This window comes from Buteo buteo, chromosome 27 (assembly GCF_964188355.1).
Source record: "Buteo buteo chromosome 27, bButBut1.hap1.1, whole genome shotgun sequence".
Lineage (NCBI taxonomy): Eukaryota > Metazoa > Chordata > Aves > Accipitriformes > Accipitridae > Buteo > Buteo buteo.
In genome coordinates, this window is record NC_134197.1 from 6977927 (window position 1) to 7001501 (window position 23575).

The 23575-nt window shown below is 37.7% G+C and overlaps 1 protein-coding gene across 1 annotated transcript in view; it reads right to left on the reverse strand.

Moving 5' to 3' along the window:
- DNAAF5 (dynein axonemal assembly factor 5) overlaps positions 1-23484 on the reverse strand; it is a 31465-nt gene extending 7981 nt beyond the window's left edge. Inside the window, exons 1-9 of the mRNA XM_075058342.1 lie at positions 22943-23484; positions 22320-22504; positions 21376-21500; positions 20811-20926; positions 16511-16743; positions 12788-13000; positions 10504-10647; positions 5388-5556; positions 2635-2782 (exon numbers count right to left, since the gene is read on the reverse strand). Of these exons, the coding sequence (XP_074914443.1) occupies positions 2635-2782; positions 5388-5556; positions 10504-10647; positions 12788-13000; positions 16511-16743; positions 20811-20926; positions 21376-21500; positions 22320-22504; positions 22943-23474 (1865 nt within the window). The 5' untranslated portion in view covers positions 23475-23484. The remainder of the gene's footprint in view (positions 1-2634; positions 2783-5387; positions 5557-10503; positions 10648-12787; positions 13001-16510; positions 16744-20810; positions 20927-21375; positions 21501-22319; positions 22505-22942) is intronic.
- Between the last annotated feature and the right edge of the window lie 91 nt (positions 23485-23575).

Genomic DNA, 23575 nt, shown 5'->3' on the forward strand with positions numbered 1-23575 from the left:
TTATGAGTTAGACTGGGCCATCCGTAGCCAGGAGTCTGCTTCATACAAACAGGTCTATTAGCGTCATTGGATGCATCTAATCTTGACAAAAGGACATTCACTCAAACTGCCCTAAGCGAAACAATTTCCATCACTGCTATCTGTGGAGAGCTGGTGTGATGTGTGGCTATATTCGCTGAGAGTATTACTTTGAAACATATTCTATTTTTTCCACACTGATAATTTCCCTTTCCTGGGAATCTTAGTGAAGCTGGCAGCTCATTGGGTTGGTTTTCTTTTTCCCCCTCTTTGCCTCAATTATTTATACAAATGACTGGGTTGCAGATGAAAGATTTTGTTATTCATTCTATTTACTTTGACTACTGCCAAAACAAAAGTTTTCTCTCTGATGATATTCTCCATATGGTCCTGCACTGATCACCTCTCTCTACCAGCAGTACCTGCATGACCTAACTTAATATACTTACCTGAGCACTTCAGAGACTTTCAGACAGAGAAGTGCTACCAATCCTACCGTACATTTTACAGGTGAGAAACAAAGAGCAAATACGGCTATACGTTAACAGAGAAGTCCTTCCTACCTCCTAGCCACCCTAGTCATGAACATTGTGGGTCAGGAGTCTGTAGCATGCCATGTAATGTACCTGTCATATTGCTTAGATGCAGCCTAAATGATTTTCTGTAGGTCACAATGAGAGGCAGAACAGAGAATTTAACTCAGTTCTTCAAATTCTACTCTGCTGTAATCTGTAATGCTATTTCTGAGGAGGAAGAGCAGGAGATCAGATAACTGAAAATGTATAAAGAAGAAATGCCAGTGACACTAACTTGTTGACCAAGTCTGAATTTGATTAAATACTTTGAAAGAATAAACATATTTAATGTTTAAAAAAAAAAAGTAGAAATAATAAATGTGATTGTATGGTCAGTGCACAGGAGCTAATAATGTATTCTGCAGTAAATAAAGGACAGTAAAATTATGCCATAAAAAAATACATAGATGGCAGAGAGTTGCATTATCCCATTTTTAGACTGAAATACGTTATTACACACTTAATAAGCACTGATGTTGTGTTCAGGGAATCACAGAACACATGAGATGACATTTCTTGGCTCCACCATTTTTGCATTCTCAGTTAGATGATACAGATCTGAGATACAACAGATTAGCTTATAACAAATAGTCAGATCCTGGAACACTTAAAATAGTTTTCAAAGTGCTTTTCTTTCAGGAAGATTCTTGCATATCTAGATTGATCTTGTAACTAGCACTCAGTTATGTGATTATTTAAACAAGTAATCCACTGACTACAGAAAGAATTTTCATATGAATGGGGATTTTAACATTGGATCCTGAAAATATGGAAACAGATAATACCACGCTTGGCACAAAAGCTTTCAGTTAAAAAAGGACAGCTTCATTATATTCCATTTTAAGCACACTAGCTCAAAATCTATTTAGGGATGCATTAGCAGATTCTTCAGCTTACCTGGAATACCCCACTGAATGGGAACACCCGGGTTCCACCGTTATAGGATGCAGGCCATGCATATACTAAATATATCCAAAATTGGTAACAATACATCTACATTCATACTAACATGGCCTCATGGAACCTGAATGAGTGTTCAGCATACCAGAATGCCCACTGAGTGCCAATTTGCTCATCAGAATAACGAAAAAGAAACTTTTAAGTATAAATGACCATTGCTATCGAACTACTTTTAGGAAGAATGCTTCCTGTGATTGGTTTTTGTTGGTGGTTTTTTTTTTTTTGTAAGAGTTAAAAATGAAAAAAAAATGCATCAGAATACATTTACATACTACATGCAGCAGGCACTGGGAAAAGCAGAGCAGATATGGTTTATGTATTCAGGACAACTTTGCAGAAGTGTTTGCACTACCAGTAAGGCTAAATTAATAATAACAAAAGAGCCTCAGTGTTGCCATTGTTATAAATGGAGGGGTTTTATGAGCACCATAAATTATAGTTAGATTGTACTTGTAATGCATAAATAGTGCCAAGCAACAGGAGACTTCCATCTTCAGTCACTGAGAGTAATAATGATTCCTTATCAAACATTTAGTTTAATGCTTTTTAAACACCATGCTATATCATGGGCATTTTTAAATGCCCATTTTTGGGGGTGTTTTATTGTTTCCTTACAATGACTACAGGCAAAGTTTAAGGATTTAGGAGTTGGCTGGGAGGAAAAGAAAAAACCAAAACACAAGTAACTCTCCCCCACCCCCCATTTCTTTCTTAAGAAACCCCATTTTAGCTTTCAAACATGTATTCTTTTCAACTATAGCTCTTTATTTTTTGAAAAGTATCCAGATCTGCATGACATCCATTTTAATTCTCCACAGTGGCAGAGGTAGGAAGACTACAGTGGAGGAAGTGCAAACTTCCATTTATTTATTTTTTTTTTAAATTATTGCACTCCGCCCTTCTAAGCATTGTTAAAAAATACAGCAAGAAAAATATGCTGTAGAAGATGGTGGGAAAGTCTTTCTTCTGCCAGACATGCTAACATGGACACAATTATAGGGGTTAAATAACTACCATGGTCATTACTTTTTAATGCCATGATAGTGTTCAAACAGCTGTGTGAAATTAGAACTCTACTTACCCCTGAGAATTGACAGTTTCACTTGCTTTCTGGAGCAACTGTGATAAAACAGTGAAAAGTTTTAACCGCATCTGGGGATCTTTGTTTGGCTGAAGACACGTCGTAAGAATGAGAATAAAGTTATTTAGAGCTTCACCTATGACAGGACCTAGAAAATAAACACATAAGACTTATTTCAGAGTCCTAATAAGTTCTATTTAGATGTTTAATATGTGAGTGTATTAGAATTTGTAATATGCCTGGTATTAAAACAGTACTTAACTCTCCATTCTTGCATGGCAGCTGTTGATGTATCCATGCTACATTGCATTAGGTGGTGTACAAATACCCAAGCTAACTCTCCATGGGCTCAGGTACCCACAGTCTTAGCCACGGCAGCATGGTGCTCCCTGAAGATCAGTTTACATCTCATTTAGCCAGCTTGGTATTACTGTACTACACTGCATTATGTAGCATGGACGTACCAATGACATCCGCTAGTTGCTGGGACCAACGGTACAAGATGACATTTTGGGGGGACTAATGCATTTGTGCGGGGCAGGGGATTAATGCTGTTCACAATATAGCTCTGAAAGCTTGAGGCTATGCACAAAGTTTTGGTTTTGTTGAACTTAATGAAAAATTACACTGAATCTGGTATGACCACGACACCACTCCAAACAGCAGCATTAACTATGCTTTTTTCTTCTTTCAAGTTTTTCCATATGCAGCATTCAAGGAAAGATGTTCATGACTCCCAGAGGCACAGGAAAGGGCACATTTGAAAGGGTCAGCCTCAAAACTTGGATAATAGAATTATTGCAGCAGTATTCTTTCTCCATGTTTAAATAGTGCTTATCTGCATTTTACAAGAGAATCTAAAATACGATGAATTTCAGAAGCTATTTGAAATAAAAATATTTTCCAAATTCATTCTCTAGTTTGTTAACATTTTCACATCCTATGATGAATTCTGTTTTCACCACTAAACAATAAAGAAAGAACCCCCCCTGAGCTGTTATCCCAACATTTGAAGAAATTATTTTCCCAAAACAGAAGAAGTTTGTGCCTTTCTCCTTGATAATGATTAACATCTGCATGGTTTTAAAAAGGAAGAATACATATAGGCTATACACATGCTTTATTCTGCAAGCTTCTTGCCATAGAATGCTCTTTCTGCTCTATGTTTGCAATAAACCACTTTCCTCTAGGAACTTCTTCAGCTTTGCATCCTTGTGAAACACATTCCATTCAACTCCAGTCACTCAGAAAGTCCTCCCAGAAGGAGACACAACACTGGTATTTCTGATGACAAGAATATTCCTCACACATAGAATGGACAGATTGAAGTATTCAAGATTCCAAAACAAATTCAATAGCATTTAATAATATCTGGAAATTTAATGTTTAAAATAATAATACACCCCCCCCAAATCTTCACTGTCTAGACTGAAGAAATACAGGGTGTTGAACTGCAGTTTGCTAAATTTCTGTGCCAACAAATAGGTCTCTATTTTCACAGTGTTTATTCAAAATACATTGCTTCATGTGAGTTCTGAGACACTGAAAAGATACTACCACTATATCAAACTGATAACAGCAAATTCAACAGATGGAAAATAAACAAAATTAACTACATTGCTAATTTCAGCTTAAGCATACGTTCCTGAAAAACAGTAAAAACTGAGAAATTTGAAATTAGTAAACCTGATTCATTTGATTAAAAACAACATTATGTGTGGGAATGAAAAGAAAGAAAAAAAAATAGCTCTAGGAGCTGCTGTGTCAGACAGAAAACACAGACAATAGCATATTACCAGTGTTGGGTGCAAGCCAAAATGTTTGCCCAGACATTTTATGATTTATTTAGCATTAAGGAAAACAGAAACAACTGTCTGGAAGTCCCTCAGTCATGGAAAGGGGAGCACAAATATACAGAAAAGTTGCCCTCTCAGTTCTCGCACTGGAAACATTTTGTTCTTTCCACAGATGAAAAAAAGAAAAAGTACTTACGGTGGTTGCTGCACAAACCAGCAAGTGGGTGCTTCATATAGGTTTGTTGAGGCTTTTTTTGAGATTCAAGGATTAAATGCAGAAGATACAGTCCCTTAAAACATACCCGTCCACATTTAACTATCTGCAGTAGCAGTAATAATACTTCACCTGTAGCTGAAGTATCTGTGTACATCCCCTTTTTAACTAACAGAAAGGAAAAAACCAAATAACCAGGACTTTCCATTTTAATTATCTTAAAATGGATGTCTAGGTGAAAAGAACTGGCTGTCACTGCATCCCTTGCCTGTAGATGCAATCTGGACAGCTGCATCAGAGGAACGAATGTTCACTGTGCAGATCTGAAGTTAGGCAAAATGTATGCCAAAGTGTTTCACTAACCTATACACATCAATGTGTTGAAGAACATAAGTGAGGAAACGCTTGTATAGAAAGATAGTATCTTTTATAAAACTAGTGAATAGATGGAAAAAAAGATAAGTTTTCTGGACGCATAAGCTATGTCAGTTCATCTCCCCATAATCCTTACCTATTTCATTTACCTGAAAGTGTACTTTTACATAAGTGCTTTTAGTATGCTTCTTGCAGCCGAGAAGTCTTTTGGAATTTGAGCAGCTTCAACATTTTCGGTTTTGCTTTCCATCATATTCTTGTGAAGTTTCTGAATATTACACTATTCATTATAAAACACAATGTGTCTGCAGGCTGTGGAGATTATTGCTTTTTTTTTTTTCTTTTTATAACTACTAAATAAGTTGTACCTGAATGAGTTGCGATGACATCTAACTGTAATATTTCTGGAGAATAGCATGTCCAATCATCACATGATACTGAAACCCATTCCATAAGCTGAATTATATGCTGTTTGTAGAGATAAAGAAAACTATCCAACTGCTGCACTTGAGCTAATGAAGACATTGTTTCCTCTACCTGTTAAAACAGAGACAGGATACTTTATCTTAACTGAAACAATGTTAAAAAAAGAAAAAAACTTTTAAAACTCATAATTATACTACAAGAACAGAAAGGATACAAGAAGATTTCCCTAATTTCTACTTGGACAATTAAGATTGATATTTAACATCTGCCTATACTACATCCATTAACTTTTATTTGAAGTGAAACACTTGTCCCAATTTCAAAATGAAATCATAAGGAACAGCAAAATGAAAGAATCTCTAATCCATGTGAAAACCTACCCAAAACCTAACCATAAAAAAGCTCTTACTAGTTTTAAAGATGTAGTGATTTTTCGCCTTAATTTAAGAATGCTTTAAAACATTAACATAGATGGATTTTCTCACAGTCCCCATCTAGTAGGCTATGGCAGATTCCAAAAATCAGCTCAGAGAAGACATGGTATTTCCACCCCCCCAAGCCTCCCCCATTTTAATTAGGCAAGATGCTTTCTCTTTACAGTAGCTGGGCAGGTTCATTTTGAAATTCTCAACTTCTGTTGCTTAGAAGTACCAAAATTCACTGTTACACTTGAAATACCTTCTTCATTATTTACATTTAGACTATTCCATGAGACAAGCAAATAAAACATGTACCAATAAAACACATAAAAAGAACTACTAAATGAATTCCAGGCATGATGATGCTTGGCAAGGAAACTATATACAGTTTCTTAATCACTTGTAGCAGATGTATTTCAAAGCAAAGAAAAATTTGCTTTTACAATTCCTGAAGACTCCTACCAGAGGTACATAACTTCTCTAAGGAAGAGATAAAAGCATGCTGGAAGCCGCATCTATAGTCTTGGTGATTTCAGTGGACAGCGAATCAAGAATGGGGAGTAAGACACTGTTAGAAACCCCATTGAGAAATACCATATGTCGTCAGCATGGCCAGTTCTACCAGGGCAAGATGTAGTGCAGCACTGAGTGACATCATTTGACTAACTGGTTCAGTAGAACTACAAATTGTAGTCATATTCTTAGTATTTTTAAGCTGAACTTCGCCGCACAAGTTACTTGAAACATGTCTAGGATCTTTAGAATTTTACAGACTAATCACTTGCCAGACAAAGATGTTATTATGGAAGTACCAGATGTGGAGAAAATAAATGAGATTTCGGGGCGGGGGGGGGGGTGGTGGTGGTGGTGTGTGTGCAAAAAAAAAAAAAAAAAAAAAAAATCAGGATTTGCTAAGGACAAAGGTTACTCAAAGAAGGTTTGCCTGCCTCAAGCACAATAGATTTCTCCTTTCTGGAAGCATTCTGCCAGCCAGCCAAAACAACTCAGAATAACTTACATGTAAAATATTAATTTATCTGTAAATTAATTGGAATATTTTACATGACAGAATGTGTCAAGACAGAAACTGTTCCCCATTATTAATCCCACCACAATCTGCAAGATTTTTTTTTTTTCCACTGAAAGAGAGATACAAAAGAATACATCGTTCACGGGTGATTTAAAATAAACTCTTCAAGTAGTTTCAAGAGTACAATTTAAAAAAAAAAATTAAATATGCCAATAGAATAATGCATATCTTCTCATTAAGAAGTGTATCTCAGTTAAAAAATAAACAAAACAGCAAAGGTGATTTTCCTTCCTATATTTGAAAGCTAACAAGTTTAATGATACATCATCTTCATGCCAAAAGAAGAGCCAAGATAGCACAGACTACTGGTAATGAAACAAAATCTTATCTCTAGGTCACCAGTTAAATCACTGACAAGCTCAATACATGCTTAACAGACTCTAACAACTGATACAGCTTCAGTCTATCTGGGGCTGTAAACATACTCCTCATCATGATACCCAAGTACTCAGTTGGTGGTCTTGATTTTTTCCTTAGCCCTAAGCAACCAGAAACACAGATGAACACAAAGCAAAGGGGCCAAAAATCAAGCAAGACTGAGTGTTCACAATCAGGTCACAACAGTTGTGGTCTCCGCCATCTTTGTGATCTTCTGTCCCCTTATGGTAAAGCCTGAACTGAAGTTCTATAATGCAAATTTTTGAATAATTTATGTTTATACTCAAAATCTTTTGATCCTGAATACAGATTTCTTTTCTGAACAACAAATTTATGCTTGTAAAGCTAGCTGTAATACATTTGTTCTATATGGCCTTAAGCTATCTTAACAAGGACTTCTTGCCTTCTGCAAGTTCTACAGCTCACTTTGAGGTTTTAGAATAGTCAGTAACTAGGGGGAAAAAAAAAAAAGCCATATTTGTCTTTGTGACAAATTTGAAATACTGCAATTATGTAACCCCAATGCCAGATTTTCTATCTGTCTAGCTGAAAGAAAGGCTAATGAGAAAAAGGATTCTCATCCAAAGTACTGTCAACTGTAAAAATCATCTGTAACTGCAGGAACATCTTAAACCTTTAATAATCTTGGGAGATTAACTTCTTTGTATATGAAAATCAGGATTTATCTCCATGAAACTGCTTTCTTTGTAGGAGTATGAATTTGTAAGGTTTTAAATGGACATTGCTTTATAGACCACTGTAGGCCTAAATGGACAAGATACCGCAAAACATACCAGACCCATCTGTCCAAGGCTTACTTGGACAGATTGTTAGCTAAAAAACAAAACCAAAACACACACACACCCAAATCCCACCCTCGTGACATTGTCATGCTGTATCTCTTTGACCTGCAAAGTCTTTTCAGTACTTGTTTCAAGCTTTGTTCTATTTTACTTCTTTCAGAACAGTTTTCTAAGTGTCTGCCTTCTTGGAGGCAGCCTGTCAGCTATGGGGCCATAAATACTGAAGCTACGCAGGCCTTTGGAATACCATGCCTGGGAGCAAGTGAAAAGGAAGTAGAATAGCCATTGCATTTAATGCGCGCGTTTGAAAAAAGACAACTTGGATAGGTCATAATTGTACTACACAAGGACAACTTGCTGATTTATTTGATATTTAGCTAGGGAAGAAAGGGCAAGAGAGAAACAAGGGGGTGAGATAATGTTTAGCCAAAAAAGCTCATCTATTATCAGAGTATCTACAGATGTCCTTGATTTTAAAGGATTCCTGTAACATTTAAACTTTTGGTTCTTGTGGGGAGGTAAAAAGGTCAACTACTGTAAAATCAGTCTGATATTTGTCTAAAGATAAAAAAATTGATTATGAAACTATCTTTTTTTAAGGCTAATAGTTTTGATCTGTAGGTGAATTGTTCTTTAATAGTCAGAAAATAAATCTGAGTTTTTCCTGGCCACTTGGGTGCTCCTGTGTATAACATAACATTAACAATAATCCAGTGACTTACATCCACCTAAAAAGTAAGCATCAACAGTTCAACCAGCACCAACAGCATGCCCTAGGCTTTGCAGAATCCGGCAACAAGCATAAACCCTTGAACGCCTCCTGTCCCAAAACTTTACCTAAACCACGGCCCAGTGATTAATACCCACCCAAGTAAAGTGTTGTTCTAGGCCAATGGCAGCCCTCGTCCAGCTGTGAGCTTCCCATGCTCCAGTAATGTACTTCAAGCCATCTATTCTGAAACCTAATCGAAGCACACTTAAAAAAATAAATTAAAAAAAAAAATCTAGTTGTAACTATAGCCTACAGACCCCATGCTGGGTGTTTCGGGCCATAAACTAAAACTGAATTCTAGGGCCCTTCTCAGAACCAGCACATATTCTAATTCTATGGGCCTTCAACCAAAATTATAAAGAAACATAGTTATCCAGGATCTGCTGCCCCAAACTGTAAACCCAACTCCAAACTTAATTCTGGTATTAATCATATACAGTATGTACAGTGAAAGACGCACAACCTTGGACTAGCCACAAGCCATTACTCCCCATTGATAGAGCCTACAGCCCATGAACAAGCCTTACAAGATGTAGCAATAAGGCCAACTCCTAAGTTTCTTACCCGAGTAATATCCTTTCCTGTTATTTCAGCCAAACTCAGATATTAACCAGATTTCTGCAGACCACACCTATGCAGGAGCTAATATTTGCCTTAGAAACATCAGTGTACATTCTAGTCTTATAGGGTTTCCAAGATGCAACAGTACATTCAGCTCTTCTGGCACCACTGTTGCCCTAGACCTTAACCTCAACTTTAGTCCCACCCAAACCCTAGCACAACCCTGTCTTCCAGTTCCATAAAAGAAATAACCTATAAGACCCCAGTCTCTGTCACTGCTAATCTTAATTACAGCCCTGTGAATTTGCCGGATTCAACATTAAACTGAGGTCTTCAAACTGTTGTCTGAAAATAGATGTAGCACTTAACAACTATGAACTGTGATCTGGCAAAGCAGAAATATCAATATTTTGACTAACAAATTATACGTTCATAGATCTTTCAGCCTTCATAGTGACTTCTAAATATTAACTAACCATCAGAACAGTGCCACAGGGATAGATCTTTGTAGAACATTTTTATGACTAAACACAGAATCCAAGTATTCCCTCATGCTTCTTTCATTCCAAGAGTGAATCTGATGAATTTGAAGTTATATATATATTTAAATGTTTAACTATTATGATTCTATATAATTTTTGGAAACAGATTCCTATATACACACACGTGCATACAGATGAAAAATAATCCCCAAACAATACTAGTAGTATTGTACAAGTTCTTAGCTCTTACATAGTAGGATTTTAATGATTTATTCTTCTGGAGAAATTGCCTTTATCTGTTTTAAACATACTAAACCCAAAGTAATTTCAGCTATAGAAAAAGATGAGGAGACAGACAGAGGGTACAGTCATGGTCATGCAACACCAAATAATTTCAAACTTCACCAATCTTTGTGGGTGAACTTTTAATTAAGGATTTCTGTGGTTTCAACCTAATAGCAAGACAAATAATTATGGCTCTGTTCAGACAAAGCATCATATCAATAGTAAAAATCAGAAACACAACAAAATATTAAACCAGCTCATTGTTTACCTTTTCTTTAAGGTGCTGAGAACATGGTATCGCCATTACTGTCACCAAAACTTTCATTAGCTGGAAACTAATTTCTTTGCAGTCTTCCTGGCATACTTCAATCAATGCTTGTACACAATAAAGCAACTGCTGCATATAAAAGACCTATTTTTTAATAAAAGCATAAATTTATTATGTTTTATTAGAAAATGTAACATTATTTTTAAAGGAGAGATATGGGAAATGACAATAATAAAATCTGAGCACTGTATAATCCCCTAAATTGGTAACATACCGATAATTTCCTGTTAGTTCTTTTGATTACCTACATTCTTCTTTTTATAGTATACAAGATAATCTTCCTCCCACACTGTTTGTATTTACCTTGTCCTGTTAACAAAATAAATGACTCTGCTCTTTTTCACACAATTGGTCCACTGTGAATAAAAACATCAAAGCATTTCACATTCTGAAGTGCAATTTGTTAGTTAGTAACATATTTGTTACAACTTTTTCAAATATTCCGTGTTTGACTATTTTGAATGGAACAATAATGGTTAAATACATAAACCAAGAAAACCTGAGCATCTCCTTTTATCTTAGCCAATTTATCTCATTCGATGCAACATAACACATTACCTTGATTCAACTGATATAGCAGTTGAAGTCAATATTGTTAGAAGTTACTGCAAACTAACTGACATGATAAAGTTCATCAGACGTTCAATGAAGCTGTCAGATTACACTGAACGAACAGAAGGGGCCATAGTCACAAGTTTACTTCCGAAAAATAAAGCAAGTCTAGGAAAAAGTCTAGGAATAGGTTAGCTATAAATGCTATTAATCTCATGGACATGGTCAATCCTTAGCTAAACAGTGTCTATGCAGCGTTCGCTATTAAAATAGAGAAAGATTGTTTTCCAACGCCAAAGGCTAGAACAATAAGACCAAATGCTTCAGCTGTAGATGAATGCGTCTGCTGTATCTAATGCTAAATTGAAGTGGTAAGCTTAAGACCTCATAGTAATCTTGCAGATATACTTCAGGGGATTGTTATTTGAACAATCAGGTTATAGTGCTTCCAGTTATATGAGTTCCTAATCATCACAGGCTTCATGGAGATTAAGGTTAATTACTGCATCACTGGTACATATTCCATTAGGGAAGAAACCTAATGAGGGAAGAACTTCAAACGTATTTCTTACATTGACTTGAAAAGACAATTATGCTAGATTCACTCATGAATAACTGTTTTAAAGGGAAGTCTGCATCCAACATGAAGTCAGTTTTCTGAAGGCACAGCACTGGCCCTTTTTTGGTCATCTTAAGAGCAGAGGCCTGACAAACTTTTGGTGGAATGAAAGCTAGAATTCCATTTGTGAGGGAAATTGTAGGGATTCTTCCTGTGCATCCCTAACAGATCTGTTTCCACATCTGAGCAACTGAAGGGGGAAAAAAAAATCCTGGAAGTTAAAAATCTCCATTCCACACTGAAGAGAATCTCTCACCTCCTTATATAGCAATTGATGAACATTCTTCAAATGCTAAAATGAAAATGGTCTTCAGGCTCAGCTGTTAGTTAAGGGTACACTTGAAAGCAAATTTCTAATTTATAAAGGTCTTCCTCCTAGATTCTCACTTAAAGACTTAAAGAGAAGTGACCAGGCCCAACAGTTTACAAAGCACGCTCCTAAACATACATGTAAGAGCACTGGTACCTTTGTTTTAAAGTGGAGAATAATAATAATGATAAAAACCAAAATAATTAAGAGGGAATCTTTCTTGGGAAACCTGACATGCCAATTACAATGGACTGTGAAAAGTTTTCGATCATTTTTACTGATGAGGATCAAAATACATGATCTTGTTTGGATTGTGAACACAAGGCATGTCAAAACATGGGTTAAATTCTGCCTCTGGATCAGCCAAGGTAGTCCTCTATTAGTACAGTACATACCAAACAGCTTCTCCTCTCCCTGTCATGCCTTTTCATCTTCCTCCCAGTATCTGAAGCTTTTTACAGCAGTTCTCAAACTTGAGCCCACATCTGCTGAGACAATGGACTGCTAGCAAGTTTTGGGGAACAGCGGATTTGACTAGGAGACCACAACATGGCCCAGGGAGGATAGCGAAGCTCCTGTTTTGTCTCAGACACATGTCCACAACTATATCCTGAGATAGGGTGAGGTAGATGTGCAAGGGAGGGATAGGAATGGGAGCATTCGGGGAGAACAAGGGAAAAAATAAGTTGAGAACACCACAGTCTAAAACTTTGGTCTGCTGTGTATTTTCCAGTTAGCCTTACCTCTTCAGATCGTTGACAAACTCCAGCTTGTGACAGTGTATTGCCAAGATCAGTCAAATGAGGCTGTAAGATTTCTTTTGGGCTACCTCGAATCACAGCAGTTAGAACCATTATACAAGATGGCTTAGGTGTCTTCTCAAAGGCTGATGTGATTAATCTCAACGACACCTTAGGGCTGACAAACGTTCCAATCAATTCTGCCGCTTTCACACACTGAAAAAAAGAACAGGAATAACTTGAGGATTTTCCTGAAAACACAGAGACCATTCAACATATCATGGGCTTTTCCTTTTTATGATTCCAGCTGTTATTTTAAATGCTTCAGCAGTTGCCTTGTAGGACTTTTCCACTCACTCAGTAATGATTATATGCATGAAGAAATTTTCTTGACATGTGTTCAGCAAGCACATAATAAGGCATGCAAGCACTCTTCTCAGCATCAGACGAACTTCCATGAGAAAGTAATGCACAGAAATGAAGTGTAAAACTCTCAGTGTAATAAAGTCACCAGTTTAGAATAACCAGATTTAGTGGTTTAGCATTTTGTCCTGCAAATGCCGCTCTGACGCATACTCTTAACGCACCCACCACCCATCTATTAAAAGCAACAACAATGAAACCCAGAAAGAGGAATTTTTTTGTTATTGTACTATATTTTGACACTGACATTACAGGTCTGGTTTAGTGTGGAACCACTGCCATGGAGGAACTGCCCACTGCTTTCAATCTCTTACTTCTCTAACTGAAAAGGCTTAAATTACTATGCATTTCCCATGATACTCACACTCTTTGATCCCATCTCTGCCTAGCAGACATATCGGTATGTTGTATTCCACATGAAACACCATCACACCAGAGCTCACTCCCTGACTGATGCCCAATATTTACAATCAGGTGCATGAATAAAAATATAGTCAACTACTGCACCATTACCTGTGCAACACGAACATTTCTTCCTAACCCATTTATTTAATGGCTGGCTCATTTCCCCAAACATGTAAGCTTATTTCCCTTTGTATATAATTTTTAGTCTAGTGATTTAGCCATGGATTTTTAACTGCACTTAATTAATACCTGAACCATCCTATTTTTTTTTTTTAAGTCTCAATGGAAGCATGCAGCCATGAATTCTGTAGTTTAAATCTGCACTATATATAGCTATTTCTTGTCACAAGGGTGAAGACTCAAAACAGTTATAACATACTCTATGTAGATGTGAACCCTATCCTCCTCCATATTTGCCATAGAGAAAGAAAAAGACTTACTGCTCTGAAAACTGGAAAAAGACAACACAATAAACAGTTCAAAAATACAAATTGATACATTTATATGGATCAATTTATCTACTCATTTTAACAGGTGAAAAAGGACAAAAAGAAAATAAAAAAAAAAGAAAAAAGAGTAAGAGACCATCTGGTCTTTTATACATCACCTTTGGTATTATTAGGCTGGAGAAAGACATGTACATTTTCCAAGTTGGTGGCTGCTCTGAAATGGGTTCTACAGTGACAAACAATAGAGGAGATAATCACAGTACCCTGAGAAGCAGCATCACTAAGGACATAAAAGGCATTCACAAATAGAAGTTGCTGAATCTTAAATTTTGGCACAAGGAAGAGTAAAATTAAATACAGAAACATCTAACTGGGAAATAAATCCCTTGGAAGTACCTGCGAGAAGATTAGTGGTTGAATTCGAAGAAAGAGACAATATGGTCAAAAAAAGGCAAGGGAAAAAAAACTATGTGTTGCTTGAACACATACTTTTGAATTTATATTTATAGCAACAAGCACTAGATAGGAAATTTGATGAGAACAGCAGTGTTGCATGGGTTTATTCTTCTAATTATTTAAGTTTTCTTATATATTTTATACCAGCACTGAGTAACTTGAAAAGCTGCATAACCACAGTGGCATATCTCTTGCTTCAATCCTGGGACATTGATTTCCTAAGGCCTGTATACAGGCCTTTTTGAAACAACGAGATGTCTTCTGACAGTATTCCAGGTTCACTTCTGTCTACTATTGATCGGTGTGTGACTGCCTTAGTTTACAAGCTCAATCTCACTGTAAAGCAATATGGCGTAAAGGTCAGATGCTGGTTCTGAAATGGGGGTGGAATAGCTAGAAGGGGATAACAGAGTAGGAATTGGGGGAGGGGAAGAACAACTCGGGAAAAATTAAGGGAGAGAGACAAGTAGTACTAAGAAAGACTAAAGACAACAACAAATTGCAGGGAAAAAAAAAGAAGAAAAAGGATAATTTCAGAAATGGATTTCATGATCTGTACAGCTCAACTGATAGCAGGAACTTAAAGAAAAGCCTGATTTAGGAAATCAACTTTTCTGACATTGGTTGGACTACTTGCACCCAGTAGGCAGAACACTGTCTTCCAATTTCCCAAAGCAATAAAATTTGTAGCTCTAAAGTAAGTTACGTGGATTATTTTTTTTGTTATACATATGTTCTCTTCCTTGTATAGAAATATGAACAGCAGATTTTATCTTAAAATTGTAAAAACATTTGTATCAGCTGTCTATCTTCTGCTAAATTTATGTCTTCAGCTATATCTGTTTTATTGATTTATTGTTGATCAAAGTGTTGAGAGCATCAATACTAATACTAATTATCCCTCACAAAAACACATTAAAAAAAAAGGCATTTTACAAGCATTAAGTCAAGTATTCAAATATTGAATATGGACATCACATGGAATAAACATACCTCAATATTTGATCGGAATTATGGTTGAATTATGCAGCAGGGAGAGATAAGTGAAATTAACTTGAAAGGGCACAACCTACACTTTTTTTTTTAATTGAATTTGTTGCTGCAGGCTTTTATACTTTAATCCACTGCTTATGATTTTTAGAGAGATCATTATCAATGCTTCATGGGGTTGGCATATAAACTAAACAGTACTTAAATAACTTTACTATTGGTCTTCATACCAGTAATACAAGAATACATTTATTTTAACATAGTAAGAGAGTAAGTGTCCTGGTTTCAGCTGGAATAGAGTTAATTTTCTTTCTAGTAGCTGGTATAGTGTTATGTTTTGGATTTAGTATGAGAAGAATGTTGATAACACACTGATGTCTTCAGTTCAGCTTCTGATGCCCAGCCAACAAGAAGGCTGGAGGGGCACAAGAAGTTGGGAGGGGGCACAGCCAGGGCAGCTGACCCAAACTGACCCAAAGGGTATTCCATACCATGTCCATGTCATGGCCAGTATATAAACTGGGGGACTTGGCCTGGGGGGTGGGATCGCTGCTCAGGAACTGACTGGGCATTGGTCAGCAAGTGGTGAGCAATTGCATTGTGCATCACTTGTTTTGTATATTCAAATCCTTTTATTATTATTGTCATTTTATTATTGTTATTATTATAATTATTATTTTCTTCCTTTCTGTCCTATTAAACTACCTTTATCTCAACCCATGAGTTTTACTTTTTTTCTTCCCGATTCTCTCCTCCATCCCACTGGGTAGCGGGGAGTGAGTGAGCAGCTGCATGGTGCTTAGTTGCTGGCTGGGGTTAAACCATGACAGTAAGTATAATGTTCATATGTTTTTAACATCCATAAAAACCTGAGCCTGATCCTTCAGTCATGGGCAATTTCCAGTGACCTAAGGTAAGGTCAACTGTCAGAAGATGGACTCAGGACTCTAAGGATAGGGACTTTACTCAGTGTACAATAGATACTTAAAAAGATTAAACTTACATTTTTAACCACATCGCTTTCTTCATCCAAGCATGCCTGGTATAAAGTTCTAAGCAGTAGCTCCATGTGTTGTGTTATGTGATCCTCTGCATGTAGCAATAACGTATACAGAAGCTGGGATGCTTTTATTCTTGTGCTTTCAACCCAGTCTGTTATATCATGACAGAGACCCGGAAGAATTTTGGAGAGGTTTCTTGACACAAGTTCCCGACAACCTAGTCCTGGTCGAGTCACTAGAAGAAAACAAACAAACAAACAAAAACAAAACAAAAAGAAGTATCAAAGGAAAAGCCAATGCACATTAATCTTTAGAAAATTTTAAATGCTCCAAGGTAAGAGCTATGGGTGTCTGCTTCAGCATGGAAAAAAAAAATGTCAAATGCTGCTGAGGAATTTACCTGCGCAAGTTGCATTATAACTTAATGCATTAATGCGTTAATACGTATTGCAGAATTTAAACTCCTCACAGCTCTCTGAATATTTACGTATTTATTACTGGATGGTCATTTAGATTACATGTTTTAAAATGTTTACAGAAGGGAAAGAGAAAGAGAACTTAAATGAATATGGGACACCACCCACTTCGGAAAACACAGCTTAATAATTTCCTTTCACTATTTATAGCAACACAAATCCCATTAAATAAATAAACTGAAACACACAACACAGAGATAAAATGGAAGAAAGACTTTCGCATGCAAACATTGTGGTATCACTGAGTTAAATATAATTTGGAGGGGGAAAGAAAGGTAGAAGTCACAAATAGTACAGGGGACATGAACTGCAGTAAAAAAGACAGTGTCAGTTGTGCCCTCTAAAGGAAAAGGTTAAAAATGTATCTAGAAAATTAAAAGTAGAAAGGGTACTATGACTTGTACAAGTGCTGTGCAATAGAACAGGCCAAGCAAATTGATAGCATTTTAAAAATCACAGCTGTTATATGATCTCTTTGCTATGGCCTTTTCAGAAAAGGGGCTCACTGATGTGTCTCTTCAATCTTTGTCCACTTTTTGTATTAAATAACACATTTCAAAATATTATGAAAGATTATACAGGAGTTGGTGGGGGGATTTTTTTTTTTTTTTTAGATTGAATTTAATTTGTAAAGACCTTGTGGAAAAGTGGGGTTTTGCTGTTATCTTTTGTTTTTAAGGAAACCCCTGAAGTGTTATAAATACATATTCCCTACCTCAATAAAAGATGCAGACTTCTAGAGAACTAATAAACTTACCTTCCTCAACAAATACTTACTGTCCTGTCTTGGTAATCATCAAATTTACATCTTAGCTCATTTATAAATGACTGAGACTCAGAGAAGCAATTTGACCAATACCACAAGCAACTATCAAACCTCCATTTCTGTACTTTACTCATAAAGCTATAACAGCACTTTCCAAAGAACTGCAATAAACCTTTTAGTGACTTTCTCCACAGCCAGATTTTTTTTCCTTTACTTTGTATGTGCTTATACAAACAAAATCTGAAAAGTTGTTCTCTGAGAACCACCATCTTACAATTGCCACACACTATGTTCACATACTGTTTTAAGAATTAAACATTATTTCATTATGAGGTGTCAAAAAACATTGACTGTGTGAGTGCATTTTTCATTTCTGGTACAGAGTTCTCCTGTAAAGGCTCAGAAAGGAAATGACTGAGTTGTCTCAGGATATTTTCCTGCATTGGCCCGTGTAACTACAAATGCTAAAAGGAAAACAGACTAAAGTAAATGGTCTGAAGAATACAAAAGGCTTATAGAAATGCCTACGAAATACCTAGAGTAAGGGGGGGGGGGGAATTTCAAGCATCAGGACGCAAATTACTGCTTCTTTTGTCAATGGAGGATAACATTTTGGATTATGAAAACTGACAATGAATAGCAAAAGGTCAAATAAAGAAATCAACTTAAGACAGCAAATACAAGCTGGCATCCTATTCAACCTGAGGCAGAATTTTGTTTAAAGAATTTGGACCATCCTTTATCAGCAGCTCCTTCATTTCAGATGTTCAAATGCAGGCATTTATCCCTGTAGCTACTCCTGTCAAAGACTTCCCTGCTATAAACTGTCTGCACCTGTATCCTAAGGCAATGACTGCTGTTGCTCAATGGAAAGCTATTTGGTTGGTTGGATGACACCAGGTATGAGGTCTAACTCTACTCTTCCTCTGACCTGCAATATCTGTCATCGTGAGATCAAAGCACAGGGGGGCTCATATGTCAGGTCCATTATCTTAACAGTTGGACAAAGATAGGCAAGTAAAATGTACTATAAACTCACAGTTGTAAAAAGATATTCCAGTACATTAAATAAGTCAGAAGAAAGGGCAGCAAAGTGTTAAAATACATCTTTACCATATTAAAAAAAAAAATACAAATGTTTGTGGAGGGGAATGACACACATAATAACAACTCACCCATATATAGTCTGTGGCAGGACACCACAAATTATTACTTGAAACTAAGGTATACTAGCATCTCTGATAAAGTTTCTTATCTGTAAGATTAGGTAGCCAATCATTCTTTCCTCTCATTTTTCTTCTCTTTTGTCACATAAAGCCTGACTGTTAATAAAACATACAATTTGGAAGTAAAGATAAGCAGCAGGAAATTATATCTTAAAGTCACTGTTAATTTGGGACTCAAGTCCAAAATTATCAGGTTATTTCTTTAAAACATTCTTTAGTTACGTGTGTGTGTGTGTGTACGCATGTCACATTCAAGCCTTAACTGCATCATTCTACCAAGCAAGATGCAGGAAAAGTCAATTAATTGCAGGGCTGGAAAGTTGCCCAAATTCATGGAGCATATTTATTGTTCCAAGAAGATTATTTCAGAGTACATGTCATTTAATTATAAAGTAATTGATAGGTGTCCCTTTCTAAAAAAAACAAACAAAAAAACAAAAAAACAAACCCAAACAACAAAACAGTGTACATACACACAAAACCCAACACACACCTAGAGAAAACTGAACAAGATAACAATATTAGCAACATAAATGGTAACAACTTTTTCAAGGACTAGCATGTGAAGCCCTTTATGACCTTCACTATATCATGGGTCATTGCAAAATAAGTGACTGGAGCTTAGACACTCAACTTCATCAGTTTATGCGTGTTAAAAAATTCTCTGACTGCCAAAAAAAAAATATGTTTCTGCCATCACTAGTGGAAGTAAAAGCATTCTTTACCATTTACAAACCCCTGAGGTAATATTATATATAAAATAAGGAAGAAGGAAAAAAAAATTGGAAAGGATAACAGATCAACTTGCCTGTCTTCAAAGCTAAACAGTTCTGTCAAACCAGTCACCATTATGAAGTGCTTCCCCTTTCATTCAAGCATTACTGAGTAAAACAACTTTAAAGGGGGTTAAAAAAAAAGTGTAATTTCAAAGAAGAAAGGACTCCGGAAGCCACTGTCATGGAAAGGATTTTGCTGCTGGGTATTCTGTGATGTGATTGTCACGTAGGCACAAGTCAAGCATGAACCTGTTCTTTCACACCAAAAGAGTTTTTGTTCTGTTAAATATGAGTATAGAAATCAATAAATGACCCATTTAAACCCTCTCTCTTACCAACACCCATATGCATATTTTTAAACATTAACCTTATGAACCTGAGACAGGAAGCAAGCTTCAAGCTACTGCAAACATAACGTTTTAAAGCTACCTATAAATGGTACTAAAAAGTAATCTAACTGTGCTGCATATCTTGTTTTTTGTGTATAATAAAGGAAATTATTGTTTCTATTCCCGCATTCTTCATGTACACTGGCAGATTTTAGTTAGCATCCCAGTGTCTCACAAAGACATCTGAAATCATTTCACTGCAAATTTTTCTTTCATGCCAATTCTGTCGATCACTAATGCTGTGTCTAGTTCTCATTATTCAGGGACTCAGCTCACAGGTTCTTCAGCCCTGCCTTCCTTTCTGGTCAACTCTATGCCCATTCTCCACCTGGCTGTTGGCTAATGGAGAACTTTCTGCTGCTTCTGCAGCACTGCTTTACCTCTTTTTCAGCACAAGCATTTTCATTTACTCTTTCTCCAAAATACATTTTGGGATTAATGGAAAAAATGAATGTAGTTACTGAACAAATGTTTTTTTAAATTTAAAATAAATAATTTAAATAATTTTATATATGCTATATATTTGAATATATATATATGCTACCCCTATACATTAAGTAATATTACAACTTATAATGAATATTACACATCCTGCTCTGCTGTCATTACTGCACTGCAGCTCTCAGGGATTATTCAGGAAGTAAAAACCACTTTCAGTGCAACACTTACCTCCTTTGGGATAATGAGACGGTGAAACACTAAAATCCATCTTATCCTTCAGATCTTCTTCATTCTCTTTCTCCCACTGCAAGCCTATCTTTTCCCAATAAGTCCAAGCCAGTTTCCTAGACATAAAATAAAGAGTTTTATACCATCATGCCCCCAAAAGAAAAACATTTTAAGATGAGACTCCTAGAAAATCTGACTTCTTAAATTCAGCTGGAAGGATGGGAAGTATTCCTGCCATTTAACCTAGGCATATAGTTGAGAGTTTGTACTTCTTTTGTACTCAGTGGACAGAGGTCACCCCTTCCAAAGGATAATTCTGTCTCTGTCTACCTCTCTGTCTTCGTCTACTTACTTGAAGGTATCATAAAAGGGCAATATAACAAAAGTTAATGAAGATAATGCTATCATTTCGGGTTTAAGAGAAAACAAACAAGCAGATGCGGTAATGTGGGTTTTTCTCCTCCAAGCAATACATCTATAAACATAGAAACATTTCCATGTATGACAACTATTTAGGGGGAACAAAAAAAGAAAGTAAAAAAACCAAAAAACGTGTTCTGCTTACGTATTTTCAGGAATTTCATCAGTAAAGCTGCCAAGTAACAAAGGGATCAACTTGTGAAAATAGGAGTATCTATCTCGTAGGTGCAACAACCATTCTCCAATGACAGTTGTTACAGTGTGCCGAACCTACATGGATACAAAAAGACTATTTTAAATGTGTCAGGAAAATACTAGGGAAAAAAAAAATTGCTTTCAGTATATAAGACTTGGTAAACTGCATCAAGAGTCTCAGAAGAAATTACAAGAACCCAGGATTTCCTCACTTGCAGCAAGCATCTTAAGTAACATGCAAGGTATCATGCTCCCTCTTGTGTTCTCATGCTGCCTTAGTTAAATCTTAGACTATTTGCTGCATAAAAGCACATCTCTGAGAGCAAGACAAGATACAGACCTAACTCAGCAAACTCTAAATTTTCACGGTTAATACCTCTCTGAGAATGTAAGAAATGTACATTTCTCTGGAATTTGAAGCTTTCCAAGCACATCTCCAGAAGACAGTTTTCTCTGTTCACTATAAAGGAAGCCTAAATTAAATAATGTGAATACAGCCACTCAATAATCAAAATATTTTAGTTATGATTAAGTTACACATTTTAAAATTACTGCCTCGGTTGCACCTTATGAAGGGACCAATACCATAAGTGTTTGTTAAGCACCTGAAAAGGCCACAGAATCAAGTCCCAGAGATTTGACAGAAGAATTGAAGACACCCATTAAAATAAAAAGGTGCCTACAAACTTCAACAACCTGCAGAGTTAGACAGCAGCTAAATAGGTCACCAGCCTTGGTTTTGGATAGCTTTCAGTTGACAAAGCCTGTATGTAACATATTTACATATCTCAACTGAATGAATGAAACCTGAAAGTTGCGGGGGGTGAGGAAACACCAAAAAACCCACCCCAAAGCAGATTTAAAGTAAATCCAGGAGAAAAAAAAAAGGCACACCTTGGGAATCTCATCAAACAATCGCTGGGCCAGATGAGACAGAACATCATCCACAGACTTTCCATTTCCAAACTGTATCACTGCTCCAGTAGCCTGAATTACATCAACACGAACTCTGTAGTGCTGGTGCGAAATTGTTTGCATTAAGGGTTTTATCAGAGATTCTGACTGCATATGGAAGTGCTCTGTTAGGGCAGAGAGACAGAAACTTCAGACGTGCCTTCCTCTACGCGGGTGACAGATCTTGAGCAACATGATATCCATAACACTACGAACAGCGGCCTGATGAATGTCGCTGCATTTATACAGCATGCAAATTTAACTTTATACTATATTAAAGCCGAACACTAGCCCACATGCACTCCCCTAACCCCCTCCTCCCACCACTACCCACACGTTGTACGGCACAGCATCCATCCCTGGCATGGTTCTTCTCCAACAGATCCTCCAAAGCCTGCAAGGCACACCTGTGAGGGTGTGTGCAACTTCTTCCCTCTCTTCCTCTCTCCTGATTGCATCCCTATAACTTCCTACTGGTCCCTACCTCAGCCCCTGTACCCCCAGAAGACTGCAGGCTCACATCAGCCCACCGCTGCCCCCCTTTGCCCATCCCTAGGCCCCACCTGGCACGGCCTGGGCGCAGGCCACGGCACACCTGCAACTTTCACGCCTGACCTCGGCATAGCGGTCGAGGAGGGTGGCCTGGAGGATGCGGATAACGTCGGTGAGGTAGGGGCCCACGGAGGCCCCGCAGCGCTGCAGCAGGAGGCTCAGGAGCTGGACGAGGCCGAGGCGCAACTCCTCGCTGGGCTCAAAGCCCTGCGGCGGGCAGAGGCGCTGGGCTAGGGCCGGCAGGAGGACGGGCAGCGCCTCGCCGGGCCGGTCGCCGCGACTGAGCCCGTGGCAGAGGAGCTGGAGGGCGAGCTCCCGGCACCGCTCCGCCGCGTCCCCCGCCAGGCAGCGCGCCAGCGGCCGCACCAGCTGCGCCCCGAAAACCTCCTGCATCACGGCGGCCGAGAGCGGCCGCTCCTGCACCTCGGCCCGGATAGCCTCCAGCGCCCGCAGCCGAGCCGCCCGGCCGCAGTCGGGCTCCCGCAGGCAGCTCAGGGGCCGGCTCAAGGCCTGCGCCACTTCGGCCGCCCCGGCCGCCGCCATGTTCCGCCGTCGCCACGGCAGTGCGGCGGCGTTGCTAAGGACGCGCGAGGCTTTTACGACGGCGGGCGAGCGCTTTACGGCGAGGCCGAGCTGTGCCGCGC